General features: G+C 38.0%; 1 protein-coding gene across 1 annotated transcript; it reads right to left on the bottom strand.

Moving 5' to 3' along the window:
• Positions 1 to 137: 137 nt before the first annotated feature.
• On the bottom strand, positions 138 to 14562 carry LOC127452005 (heme oxygenase 2-like). The gene is made up of 7 exons (XM_051717127.1): positions 14414 to 14562; positions 13928 to 14028; positions 11418 to 11541; positions 11134 to 11251; positions 10536 to 11027; positions 7465 to 7585; positions 138 to 3830 (listed from the first exon to the last, which is right to left on the bottom strand). The coding sequence occupies exons 3-7, from the start codon at positions 11510 to 11512 to the stop codon at positions 3703 to 3705; spliced, it is 954 nt and encodes a 317-aa protein (XP_051573087.1). The 5' UTR covers positions 11513 to 11541; positions 13928 to 14028; positions 14414 to 14562; the 3' UTR covers positions 138 to 3702.
• Positions 14563 to 14804: the final 242 nt, after the last annotated feature.

Below are 14804 nucleotides of genomic sequence, written 5' to 3'. Positions count from 1 at the left end.
TATTCACTGTTATTGATTTCAAAATGTAAACAGTCATGTGCACAACACTTGCAAACATTGGATAAGCTGGTCAGAACGCTGGTGTTTACTTGCAAAAAAAATCTACGTGTGAAGATCGGTTCATGCACCGTTTATGACCTTACACGATAAAGAAACAGTGTTTACGTGACCTTAGACATAATCGTAAGAGCGTGCATGTAAATAATCTAACATCGATTATGCTTAATAAGACGACAATGTCTGTAGGTCAAGTAAACGCATTAAATGGCTTTCCTTGTTCGGTGTACAGTCATAAACGGCTTAAAAATAAACTGAACGACACGGGTAGGTTTTTGACCATTACCCAGATTTCGCCTTGCATGCAAACACCTTTAACAGCGTTTTTACCGGCTTATCTAATGAACGTAAGTGTTGTGTGCATGACCCCTTACATACTGGTATCAAAAGCAGAGCATAACTCGATTGTTTAAAATCTCATGTAAACACAATTTTTTTAAATAAGCTGATTTTTGGGAGTTATCAGCATACTGGTGTGCATGTAAACAGGCTCATTGATTGACCTCACTGCATTGCATATTTAATTCAGTGCGCCTTGTTTACATACTGCAGAAATGGTATTAGTTTGGCAGTATGCCATTCTAAACCTAGTCATAGAGGCAAATTTGTACATTTTAAAGTGAAAAATATCAGGTTTTATACCACCAAATGTCAAGCTGTTCTGCCACTTAAGTTTTAAAATAAATATAACGCTATGGAGAATGTTTCAAAATGATTTACTAAAGGAAAAACACTGTATACCAGTCAATTTCTGTCATCTCTATGTGCTTTGAAGCAACCCCAAAGACACAATAAGCTACCACATGAAAACTCAAACCAATCCAGTTGCAAAACACTTTAAATACATCTGTCAAATGTGACCTGTTCTAATACCGTAATCAGTAATGTCGAATTCTACATTGCAAGTAACATTTCCTTTGGTTCACAAATTCCAAGCCATGACCACAGTAACACAGTACAAACTTTATGGGTTTGGTTTTACATGGGACATTTTTAAACAACATTATTGATCAGTATAATGAAGTGGTTATGTTAGTTCTTCTATAAAACTGTATCGAAATCATAGATAGATTTCTGAAACACTCTGCATACACTGAAACCAGTGCACACTTTCTGACCATCTAAGAAAAATACTTTTAGTTAAATGTGTACTTAAATACACAAGCCTCAGTAAATAAGGCCAGACACTCAAAACTGTGATCCTTTTCGAATGCATCATCTCACAGTGCTTTGGTGAACATTGCACATGCTGTTGTGTTAAAAAATAAAAGTAAAAATCAATGTATCGTGTATGTTTAGACTGCATACCTAAAATAATTTCTGCAGAGCTACGTTCCCACCAGAAGCCTGTAGTCGGCTAAGGAACGGCGCCTTGTTGGTGGAATGACCTTCCCAACTCAATCCGTGAAGCTGACTCACTTTCTTCAAAAAACGGCTAAAAGCACATCTTTTCCATGAGCACTTAACCAGTCACTAAATAAAGACTGTTTTTTGCTGTGTAGTTATACTTATTCACTTTCAGTATTGTTCCCTTGTTTAAATTGCACTGAAACACTTATAAATATCTAACGATTCTTGGTGAAAGTAGTTATAGGGTACGTTTACACGACAATGATGTAAGAAAAACCGAAAGGTTTTTCCTTTGCGTTTTTGAAAAGTTTTGCGTAAAGACGACAGCGTTGTCAAAACGATCCCCGTTCACACGGATCCACGAAAACGACTAAAAACGCTGTATTATGCATGCCAGGCCAGTAGTTGGCGATGTCACTTTGTAAAGAAACACTACGCGCCTGCGCACATAAGCATTCTTCCACAGAGCGGTAAATACAAACAATGAAGATGGCGAAAGCATCGAGCAATTTTGTCTGGACGGACGATGAGGTTGCTTTATTACTACAATTACTTTGCTGGAGAAGCTTCAATAAACTCAAAATCTTGAGCAGCACAAACACAGTCCTGTAGTCCGCCATTGTAGTTTTGAATGTCTCATGCGTTGTTTTGAAGTACTCGAGCGCATGCCTATTGACTAAACACGTAATACGCGTGCGCATGACGTCATTGTTTTCACAAATTCGCATTTGTGTATGCTTACACGGAGACGATAACGGCATCGTTTTCAAAAACTTGCACTTTGAAACCCGTTTTCAAAAGTTTGCGTTTTCAGGCCCCAAAACGCCATTGTCGTGTAAACGAACAGCCAAAATGCATAAAAAGTTTTCCGTTTTTAGTTGAAAACGTTGCCATGTAAACGGCCCCATAGACTGAAGTATCGGACAGGCTGATTAATCTAACGTTTTTTTTGGACATTTTGAGAAAATCAGCATCAGCCAATAATTGAGCCTTAGTCGGTTCCAATCTTCGACATATTTTCAAATATATTTACTATATACTGAATTTCAAGTAAATAGGTGTAAGATAGGTGTTCATTTAAATTCAGCAATTTTTGTGTTGCTAAATTTTATTATATACGATATATCGGCAAAATATCGGTCATGTTGACATTTTACATTGCCCCTGCTTTTGAGTTAATTTTGAGTAAATATTGTGTCAAATAAAAAAAAAAAAGTTATGTCCATCTAATTTTTTATCTGTAAATTGTATTATAAATATAGGCAAATATCGGCCTGATCCTGTCTAGATATCAATATTGGCATCAGCTATTAAAAAGCCAATATCGATCAAACTAGAAGTAAAAACAGCTAATTCTGGTTCAGATAACTGGTCATCAATGAAGCCAAATAACAGAAATCTGGTGCTGTAAACAAGATGTGATAAAATATAATAATGTGCAAATCTTTGTAAAGGCTCTTCTTCATTAACCATTTCGCCAGCAAATAAAGTGAACTGGCATTTCAGTAGTCCGCACTGCAGATGCAATGTGTTTCTTTGTTTTAAACGGTGCATTTATGCTTTGCATATATCAATTTAAAATGGCCTGACAAATGGGCCAGTCCAACTATGTCCTTCTTGTAGTAAAAACTGTACCTTTATCAAAGCATATAGTTAGAAATGTACTTCACGCAAGTCCGCAAAATGCATGGCAAACACTTTGCAAGCGTGCAGTTGAAGTGCAGAAGAAGTGCTTGACTGTCATGACAGTAGTTGAACTAAAGAAAAAATAAATGAACTGTATAAATTAAGTATTAAAATTAAATGAAATTATGCACTAATTCCCACTATAGCACCCCCTTGCGATAACACTGAGAATTGTGTCGCATTCGAATTGTTTTCTGACACATTTCAAATCACGTGAAACAGAGCTTGGTTAGCTAGAAGCACTTGTGTTTACGTACTTGCGTAGAGTATTTTTCAGGCCTAAGACATGTTGCATCAAATGTTTCTTCTGTAATAAAATTCTTCTACAAAAATGACATCCTGCCTTTTTCTGCACCTCCCAACCGTTAACTTCATATTTCATAAACAATGACAGGTTAAAAAGTTACAACAAAACGCTAAACTATGCTATCCTGCATTTAAAGACTGTATGTTCATAAGTCATTATTATAAACTAAATTTACCCGAGAACTAAAGGGCAAATGGGTCACACTAAAAGGAAAATGGTTCAAGGTGTGGAATGGCTCACAATTTTAAAGCACGAATGTTTTAATATCTGACCCTCTCCTCCAATAATTTGATCATATGAGGTCACATGAGGTACCAAGCAGCCAATCCGGCTAAGACAGCGATCCAGGCAGCCAATATGACTTGAGCAGAGGGTTTTTTAAGCACAGTCATGGCCGTCTGGCAAATATACGTTGATCCTCCACTGGCAGCTGAAATAAAGAGAGAACAGAGTAGATATATTACTATACCACTATTCTTATAACATGTTTTATGAGTGGAATCATTAAGGTTTTTCACAGATTTCACACATAACTCTGGGTCAACATCTTTTTTAACCCCACGTTTCACACTTTAAATGTCCACCAATGAGCCAAAACATTATGACCACTCACAGGTGAAGCGAATAATGTTGATCATCATCTAACAAGGCCACATGTCAAGGTCTGGGTAGATTAGATGGTAAGCAAACAATCAGTTCTCATAGTCAACGTGTTGAATGCAGGAGTAAAGACCTGAGTGACTTTGACAAGGGACAAATTGTTGTGGTCAGGCAACTGGTTCAGAGCATCTCTGAAACGGCAAGGACTTTGGCGTGCTCCCGGTCAGCAGTGGTGAGTACCTACCGACAGTGATCTGAGGAGGGACAAACCACAAACCGGTGACAGGGTGTTGGGCGCCCAAGGCTCATCGATGCGTGAGGCCAACGAAGGCTATCCCGTCTGGTCCGAACCGACAGAAGGTCTACTGTGGCACGTGAGCTTTGGAACTGGACCCTTGAGCAGTGGAAGAAGGTCATCTGGTCTGATGAGTCCCGTTTTCTTTTACATCACGAGGACGGCCGTGTATGTGTGTGCCGTTTACCTGGGGAAGTGATGGCACCAGGATGCACTGTGGGAAGACGACAAGTCGGTGGAGGGAGTGTGATGCTCTGGGCCAGTGGATCCCAACCCTGTTCCTGGAGGCCCCCAACACTACACATTTTGGATATCTCCCTAATCAAACACCTGATTCAACTCATCCACTCGTTAGTGGAGACTCCAAGACCTGAATTGGGTGTGTCAGGAAAGGGAGATATACAAAATGTCCAGGAACAGGGTTGGGAACCACTGCTCTGGGCAATGTTCTGCTGGGATACCCTGGGTCCGGTCAATCATGTGGGTGTCAATTTGACACGTGCCACCTACCTAAACATCATTGCAGGTCAGGTACACCCCTTCATGGCAACAGTATTCCCTGATGGCAGTGGCCTCTTTCGGCGGGATAATGCGTCCTGCCACACTGCACAAATTGTCCAGGAATGGTTTGAGGAACATGATGAAGAGTTCAAGGTGTTGCCCTGGCCTCCAAATTCACCAGATCTCAATACGATTGAGCATCTGTGGGATGTTCTGGACCAACAAGTCCGATCCATGGTGGCTCCACCTCACAACTTACATGACTTGAAGGATCTGCTGCTAATGTCTTGGTGCCAGATACCACAGGACACATTCAGGGGTCTTGCAGAGTCCATGCCTCTGTGGGCTGGCGCTGTTTTGGTGGCACACGGAGGACATATTAGGCAGGTGGTCATAATGTTTTGGCTCATCAGTGTATATACCGTGAATAAAGTTGTTTTTTAGCAACAGACAGTTACTTATATGTCCTTTCATACCATTTCCGTAAAGTTAGTTTAATGAAGAGGCAAGTTGTATTAATAAGCACAAACCCTGAAACCGCCATTTCTTAGTGCGAAATGAAATCCATCACACAGATTCACTCGCATGGATTTGCTGGGACAGTCTTGCGTGTTTTGTGCAGATTTAATTACATTACTCAGGGTTAAAAATGACTCTGTCCAGTTGTTTTGTTAAAGGAGTGTTACGGGTTTAATACAAATAAGGATGCACCAATATGAAAAGTTTTGGCTGATGCCGATTTTAACAAAAAACTATAGGCCAATAACGATATCGATATTTTACAACTTACCTCAATTGGTCATCAGATCACTGTTTTACTTAGGAATGCTTAAAAAATTTACAAAGATCTACAAAAGCATTTTCACTGTTCTAACAATAAATAATTTAATTTTGGATGGTTTCCCTCATCATATTCACAACTGTCACACCCGTTTATTGCGTTTCTCTGCATTGACGTGAGAACGAATAAGAATACAAATGTTACATAAATGTTCTTAGGTAGAGGTTGACCGATATTGGATTTTGCAGATACCGATAACTTTGGTGGTGGAAAAGGCCGATAACCGATTAATCGGCCGATAGATTCATAGAATGTTACAACATTTTCTTAATAGGCACACACAAAAACGTCAGAGTCCAAAATGAATAAAATCCCCGATTTCGTTTATTTTTCAATCAAAATCCTAATAATAATCAGAAAAAAAAGACTGGGTGCATAACACAGGACTTTTAACACTAAACAAGCCTGAAACACACCAGGGACTCTTATTTTGAAATGACGTAGACTTGGCTCTGTCTCAATGCTCTATATATAATATTTACCAAATTATAGCCTTTATCATTATTATTCACAATATGAAGTTGGAGACACAATGTATGTGCTGATGAGGGAAGTTTCTGTGTAGTCACATTTTCCTTTGCATGCCCTCGCTTCAATTTAAAAAACGTAATTTTCAGAGGAACGAGGAGGAATAAAAAATAATAATAAAAAAAACTATCAGCAACTATTGGCATAGCTTTTGCAGATAACCGATAGTTCCAAAAACCAACTATCAGCACCTATTAATCGGTAAAACCGATATATCGGTCTACCTCTATTCTTAGAAGTGCCAACCCTTCTACATATTGTGGCTATTATTATTTCTGGATTATGCATTTAAATTTACAGTCTTACTAATTAATTATAAATAAACCAATTTATAATATATTAATTTGGTCAATAACTGGACGATAAATATCGGCAGCCGATTCATTGTTGCATTCCTAAAATTTTTTTTAGCTCTATCAACATCATTTGTGGCATAATTATTTCGACTCGATCTTTTTTTTAATTTTTTTATTTTTTTATCGTTGTTACAGTAGGCGCTTACAATGCAAGTGAATAGGGCCAGTTCATAAACATTAAAATATAGCCACAAGACGCAAACATTATATAGAGTATGTTTACATGATTTTAGTTTGATAATATCACCTACCGGAACTACAGGGTTAACCGGTGTTACGTCTTCATGATATTGAAGTTGTAATATTGGTTTTTAATGACCGATACGATACTGATTATTTTTGCGTTTAAGTCTCCGATAACCGATATACATAACCGATTTAAATAATTTTTTTTATTTCTGCTTTTCGGCACGTGAACAACTTCATTTATCACTAACCTCTCGTGAACTGCTTTACAAAACATTGTGCACAGTCTACAAAAAAATTAATTTGACTAGTTTTAGTTGCAATATACACTTGTTCAAAGCTCCTAACTTAATTTATATTTAAAATGTGAAGTCTTTTGTGTCCAACTTTATCGGTAAACCAGATATTAAAGAACCGATAACCGATTAAGTGGAAAAGTGTAAATATCGGTTAAAAATATCAGTCAAACCGATTATCGGTCCATCTCTAGTCTTATGGCTATACTTTTGAAACAGTGTGTATTTTAATGTTTATGGTCTGGCACCATATACTGTATATATCCATTGTAAGCACCTCACTGTAACCCAGATTTTTTCCTTCTTTTTTTTTTTTAATAAATGAGGGATTTCTCATTTTTGTGGTAATCAACAATTAGTTGCAAATGCTGTCGATTGGGCTTAACTTGTCTGAACAGGGAACATTCCTTTAAGCTTTAAGGTGTAATTGCAATATGGATCAATTGTCTGGTCATATTTACCCATTTTTGCAGCGTGGTAAGGACACTGGCTGGTGTCTCCCTGCATGTCACCATGAACAGGAGCTGCATCCAAAACATCATCCTGAAGAGTCTTTCCTACTTCCTCAAGTTCTCCAAAAACCTAATTAGTCAAGACAAGAGGACATTAACAGTTACACTGACTTCAAAAGTATTGTACAATGACTGAGTGTTGAAGAAATCACAGGTTGATGTCACAGGCAGTGTTGTACAATCACATGAAACTAGAGAGAGGCTCAGACCTCGTAGCGAACAATCAATCGTGCTTTATTAAAGCATGTTAGAGATGTGAGATAAATGAATTTTTTGACCTAGTTTTGTCCATTTAATTTGAAAACTGATCTCTAATCCAATGTGAGGACTGCTGACGAATGAGACACTGAGCTCCAGAAACTCTTATCTGTAATTACACCATCACTGGAAACACAACTCTTATTAAAAGAGTCATATCAATTTCAGCCAAATGTATCAGTCTTATAAAGGGGATAAACAGCTCTTCCATTTTCTTTTGAACCCATTTAATGTGTGTGATCACGTATTCCCATTACTGAATTAATTCAGTGTTAGTGAAGAATCGCAGAAAAAGGGGCCATTCACACAGTACCTGTTCTTGACCTAAAAACAGCTAGAATACAACAGAAAAAAACGTGGTGCTCCTGTGCGAGAAACGTGAAAAACAGAGAGACGTGACGCAATTACAGATAGACCGATAATCGGTTTGACCGATATTTTTAACCGATATTTCCAATTTTCCTGTTTTTTAATATTCGGTTTAATGAAGTTGGACACAAAAGACTTTATATTTTAAATATTAATTAATAATTTACAACAAGGTTTCATTTGTTAACATAAGTTAATTACATTAACTAATGTTAATTTCAACATATTCTAATTTTTTTTCAATTAAACGTTGTATTTGCATATCAGTTATCGGATACTTAAAAACAGAAATAATCAGTATTGAATATTGGTTATTAAAAACCAATATCGGTCGATCTCTAGGCGCAAATGTCAAAAAATCTAGACATCCATTTAGTTCATGATTACATAGAAAGACAACTGAACAACATCGCAGGCGGACACAAAAACATGTTTGGTGTGAGCTAATGATAGACAGATATATCGGCCAGGCCGATTAATCGGCCGATATTTAGCCATTTTGCGATTATCGCGTCAGCCTATAACCGTGTTCGCCTGGCTGATTAACCGAAGTGTTAACTTACCCTTGTGCCAGTTGCAAAATCTACCAATAGAGTTGTAAATGGATAGTCAACACTTTCTGTTTTCAAGGTTTTTTTCTTGTCAAGTTTATGTAAATGTGAGTGAATATTGCATAACAGAAGTGTTTGTTTCACTTTAGAAATGTTTTATAGATCTGATCTGCTGTTGTTAAACTGTATAATGTTTAACGGCATTTATTTTAGCCTGTCAAAGACATGTTTACACTGAAAAGAATATTGATAAACAGAGCAGGTGGATGCAAAAACACATTCAGTGTGAACGACACCTTCATAACTTGACACAAAACATGCTCGGTGTAAACTGCAAAGGTGGCACTTTTGTATGAGATGCAGAAAAAAAAAAAAAAAACACGAGGAAGACGTCCATCTAATGCATGTTTACATAGAAAAAAAACAAATGGATGCAAAAATGTGTTTGGTGTGAACAGCCCCTAAAAGTGCAGATTTACTTAATATGGTTGAAACATTAACATACGACCGCAAACATTTACACACCAACGACGCTTACTCATTGTTCAATTGTTCAGTTAATATTTAAAAATGTAGCTCAGCGAGTATTGACGCTGACTATCACCCCTGGAGTCGCGAGTTCAAATCCAGGGTGTGCTGAGTGACTCCAGCCAGGTCTCCTAAGCAACCAAATTGTCCCGGTTGCTAGGGAGGGTAGAGTGCCATGGGGTAACCTCCTCATGGTCATGATTAGTGGTTCTCGCTCTCAATGGGGCGTGTGGTAAGTTGTGTGTGGATCGCGGAGAGTAGCATGAGCCTCCACATGCTGTGAGTCTCCACGGTGTCATGCACAGCGAGGCATGTGATTAGATGCGTGGATTGGCGGTCTCAGAAGCGGAGGCAACTAAGACTTGTCCTCCGCCACCCGGATTGAGGTGAGTAACCGCATCACCACGAGGACCAAGTAGTGGGAATTGGGCATTCCAAATTGGGAGAAAAGGGGATAACATTTTTTTTTTTTTTTTATGTAGTTAAATGTAAATTAAAATTAATTACTTTAAAAATACCTATTTATTTTTCAATATGACAAGGGATTTATTTACCTTTAGCTATATGCCTTTTTTATTTTTTAATTATTAAATAAATTGATTATTGATTCCTCTCTTTTTTTTTTTTTTTTTTAAAGAGCGACTCCTTTTCCTCCCAAGGAAAATTTTCTTGAATTTGGATGTTTTTATAGGAATAAATAAATAAATAAACAAAAGAGATGTCATTTATTAATATGAAGTGAATTAAATTGACTGTATTTCCATATGTATATGTGGGTATACGTGCACATGTCTATTTATTTAGCAAGGCTTTGGCAGTTTGGGTTAGGTTTGTGCAGAGATTAATCAGCAGATATGGGCTACTTCTGTTAAGATGAATGGGAGAAACTGGAATGCCCATACAGGTAAAAGAGCCAATCATCTTTTAGATACAGACAACGCCTGTCAATCAACTCGAGAATGTTCCTTGATCATAATCTTGACCGACTGTTTTGTAGATTTCGGTATTTCCCCATTCAAGTAGACTTGAGCTGCACTGGCATGACTGGAAATAGTCTCCCGAGAGCGTTCCAAAGATGGCCGACAGTGGACTGGCTTGCTAGAAAGACTTTGGTTTGGGTTTTTTGTTACATCATGTATGGTTCATTTGTATTTATATGGTTTATCTGTATTTAATTTCTATGTTATGATGTTATGCAAAATGGGTATACAATCTTATCCTAGTATACTAATGTGTAAGACTGGAAAATGGGGAAAAAAATTCTTAATAAACAATTATGAAAAATTATACAATCCCTTTATACCACCTCCTCACCTCCATATTGAAGTAAAAAGCTTGGTTAGCTTCCTCCACAATCTTCTCTTTGATGTCCATGTCAAGGTCCAGCTCATTCATGCGGCTCCGGTACAGCTGTTTAAAGGCCTTGGCGCTGTGAATACCATCAAACTCATAGAAGTTCAGCCCTTCTCCAGTTGGTGGCAGCTTCATAGCACGCTGGGCCACCTTCCTCAGCACCTGACCACCCGACAGGTCACCCATATAGCGTGTGTAAGCGTGAGCAACTAAAAGCACAGGGTCGTCCTGGCCGACCTGGTGTATGCGGTCCACATAGCGTTGAGTGGCCGGAGAGCAGCTGATCTGGTTTTGCCAGTCATCACCACAGTAATACTCCAGATCACGAGCCAGAGCATCACGCCGGTGGAGTTCATTAGGGAAGTAGAGTGGAGCGAACTGAGGGTGATCTTTATTTCTCTCGATTTCTTCTTCCATGGCAGAGTACGTGAAGTATAAAGCCACGTGGCCAAGCTGACAGGACAAACGCAGATCAACACATCATTTTAGTCAAAAGCAGTTTCATGCTGTCTTTAAAATCTGTTGTGTTAAATGGCCGTGAGTTACTGTATCAGTTTACCTTAAAAAGCTCCTTGCGGATTCGTCCCCTCAAGAAATCTTTGACAAACGCTGTGTTTTCTGCCTTCTCGTGAACTTCTTTAGTTCCTGCTGCCAACATCTCTGACAGGTCTGTAGGCCTGTAGAGTTTAAATGAAGTTTAGGTGTCAGTAATCCAGTTCACATACAACAACGAACTAATTTCAAGAATCCATACATTGAATCTCACTTAAGCAAGTTTCTTATTGGATCAAACCAAAAAAAAAACAAACAAATATTAATTAGTTGAAACAGTGTCACATATACCTGAGGACTGTAACTCCGGCCTCTTCAAAAACGACTCCTCCTCCGTTAGCAACACTCTTGCCATTGGCCGTATCTTCTGTCTTTATTGCAGACATACCACAGTCTTCTGTTCAATCTCCCCTGACTGTTCAAACAAAGCATCACAAAGTTAAAGGGATACTTCACCCAAAAATGATAATTCTCTCAGGATTTACCCATCTTTAAGCCATCCCAGATGTGTATGACTTTCCTTCTTCAGCACAACCGAAGTCCAGATTTTTATAAGCACATTTCAGCTCTTTTTGTCCATAAAATGAAAATCTAACTCTAACCTAACTCTCGCGACAACTACATGATGGGTCGAGTTTCTAGCGATTTGCTTCAGAAGACATTCATTGATCGACTTGAGTCACGTGAATTATTTTTGTGCTGTCTAAATATGACTTTAGGACCATCAAATATCCAGCAGTCTAATGGCACCCATTCGCTTTCATTGTATGGACAAACTGAGCTGAAATCTGCTTATAAAAAATCTTCATTTCGGTTCTGCTGAAGAAAGAAAGTCATACATATCTGGGATGGCTTAAAGGTGAGTAAATCATGAGAGAATTTTCTTTTTTGGGTGAACTATCCCTTTAAAGGGGTTGCAATCTATATTACATTGCATATAGCTATTTACTTGTCTGTCCATCTGTCTACTCATCTATCTGTCTGTCTATCCATCTAACTGTCTGTCTGTCTGTCTGTCTATCCCTCTATCTGTCTATCCATCTTTATATCCCTCTATTTGTCTTCATATCTGTTTATCCGTCTACCTGTCTATCCAACTCCCTGTCTATCTATCATCTGTCTGTCTGTCTGTCTATCTATCTATCCGTCTGTCTGTCTGTCCCTCTGTCTATCCATCTTTATATCCCTCTATTTGTCTTTATATCTGTCTATCCGTCTGTATATCTATCTATCTGTCTATCCATCTATCTATCGTCTGTCTATCCATTTATCTGTCTATCCATCTTTCTTTCTTTCTATCTATATATCTGTCTGTCTGTCTGTCTTTATATCCGTCTATCTGTCTATCCGTCTGTCTATCCATCTTTATATCCATATGTCTGTCTGTCTATCCAACTCCCTGTCTATCTATCATCTGTCTGTCTGTCTGTCTGTCTATCTATCTATCATCTGTCTGTCTGTCTGTCTATCTATCCGTCTGTCTGTCTGTCTGTCTATCTATATATCCCTCTGTCTGTCCATCTTTATATCCGTCTGTCTGTCATTCCATCTATCCATCAACCCCTATCTATCTATCTATCTGTCTGTCTTTTTAATCCATCTATCTGTCTATCTATCTTTCTTTCTTTCTATCTATATATCTGTCTGTCTGTCTGTCTTTATATCCGTCTATCTGTCTATCCGTCTGTCTATCCATCTTTATATCCATATGTCTGTCTGTCTATCCAACTCCCTGTCTATCTATCATCTGTCTGTCTGTCTATCTATCATCTGTCTGTCTGTCTGTCTATCTATCCGTCTGTCTGTCTATCTATATATCCCTCTGTCTGTCCATCTTTATATCCGTCTGTCTGTCATTCCATCTATCCATCAACCCCTATCTATCTATCTATCTGTCTGTCTTTTTAATCCATCTATCTGTCTATCTATCTATCTATCTATCTGTCTGTCTGTCTGTCTGTCTGTCTTTATATCTGTCTATCTACATATCCCTCTATCTGTTTATCCATCTTTATATCCATCCATCTGTCAATCCATCTATCCATCAACCCCTATCTATCCATTTGTCTGTCTGTCTGTCTGTCTGTCCATCTTTATCCCTCTATCTGTCTATCTGTCCGTCTGTCATTCCATCTATCCATCAACCCCTATCTATCTGTCTGTCTGTCTGTCTGTCTATCTATCTGTCTGTCTATCTACATATCCCTCTATCTGTTTATCCGTCTTTATATCCGTCCATCTGTCATTCCATCTATCCATCAACCCCAATCTATCTATCCGTCTGTCTGTCTGTCCATCTTTATATCTATCTATCCATCTGTATATGTCTATCCGTCTATCTATCCCTCTTTATATCCGTCCGTCCGTCATTCCATCTATCCATCAATCCCTATCTATCTATCTATCTGTCTGTCTGTCTGTCCATCTTTATATCTGTCTTTCTATCCATCCATCTATCTATACCTCTATCTGTCTTTATATCTCGTCCGTCCGTCATTCCATCTATCCCTATCTATCTATCTATCTGTCTGTCTTTTTAATCCATCTATCCGTCTGTCTGTCTGTCTGTCTGTCAGAGCAAATTTCAGTTCCACATAAGCAAATATCAACACAAATCACAAAAACCTCTGTGTATTGAAAAAATAATACCACTTAGATTGGATATGAAGTAAGATTTGATAAAAGAACATACCATGTTATGACTTTGGTTTTAACTAACTGTCATCTGCACTGATTAAAAGCTGTAACACTTTATCAATAAGATCTAATGCACAATGATGGGAAAAACACACACTTCTTACCTCAAACTAAAAATCCTGTACAATGGTGTGAAAGCTCTTTGTCTTTATACAGTTGATTGTTATAAATAACAATGGTTGGGCATCCAGTGAGGTCTTTGTTTCTGAAAATACAGACAACCAGAATGAGCCTCTATTCTTCAGCACAGCACAGCCTGTTGTGCTTAAAAGCATTTGTTTACAGTTTACAGGGTAATGAAAACACAAAAACCTACAGTTAGAACAAAAGGGAAGTCATTGAGTGTTTTCCAGTGTAAAAAAGATCTCAAATAGAAATGGAAAATACAACTTAATGCAATTTATTTACCTATAAAAATAGATAAATAGCAGGTCAAATCAAAACAATGTCATTTCATTGTATACATTCACCTATACATCCGTGCTATCAAATAAATGTGACACTGTATCTCTGTTTGTCTACAACATATAGGAAATGTATGCGCCTTCATTTACATACTTCTGTTGTTTGTTTGAGGTATCAGTACTTACAAATCAGCTCGCCAGCGAATCCTGCTTTAAAGCAGAAAAATATTATGAATTGATCCGACAAGTCTCTGGGAATGGTAACAGATTTGTCATAGATTGTTAGATGCTAGTGCGCTTTTGTCCCATATGGTCTGCAGCTCTCCGTTACGAACTCAAAACAGGAAGCGGCAGAATGACCACGTGTGTGTCAGAGTTGACTCTTAAAGGAGCAGCGACCATAAAATATAAACATACTCGCCCAGGCCTACTGATAACTTTAAATCGTATGTCAAATAGACCACCGTGCAGTGATAAGCATTTCAAATAGTAGTATGACCTCACAATAGTATGTAGTATATTCGTAGTATTCTGTAAGTAGTAACCTAACCTTCCATTCCAAACATAAGCTGTGTCA

The sequence above is a fragment of the Myxocyprinus asiaticus genome, chromosome 14 (genome assembly GCF_019703515.2).
Source record: "Myxocyprinus asiaticus isolate MX2 ecotype Aquarium Trade chromosome 14, UBuf_Myxa_2, whole genome shotgun sequence".
Lineage (NCBI taxonomy): Eukaryota > Metazoa > Chordata > Actinopteri > Cypriniformes > Catostomidae > Myxocyprinus > Myxocyprinus asiaticus.
Note: the sequence above shows the minus strand (reverse complement) of the source record. Positions and strands in the feature narration are given on the sequence as shown.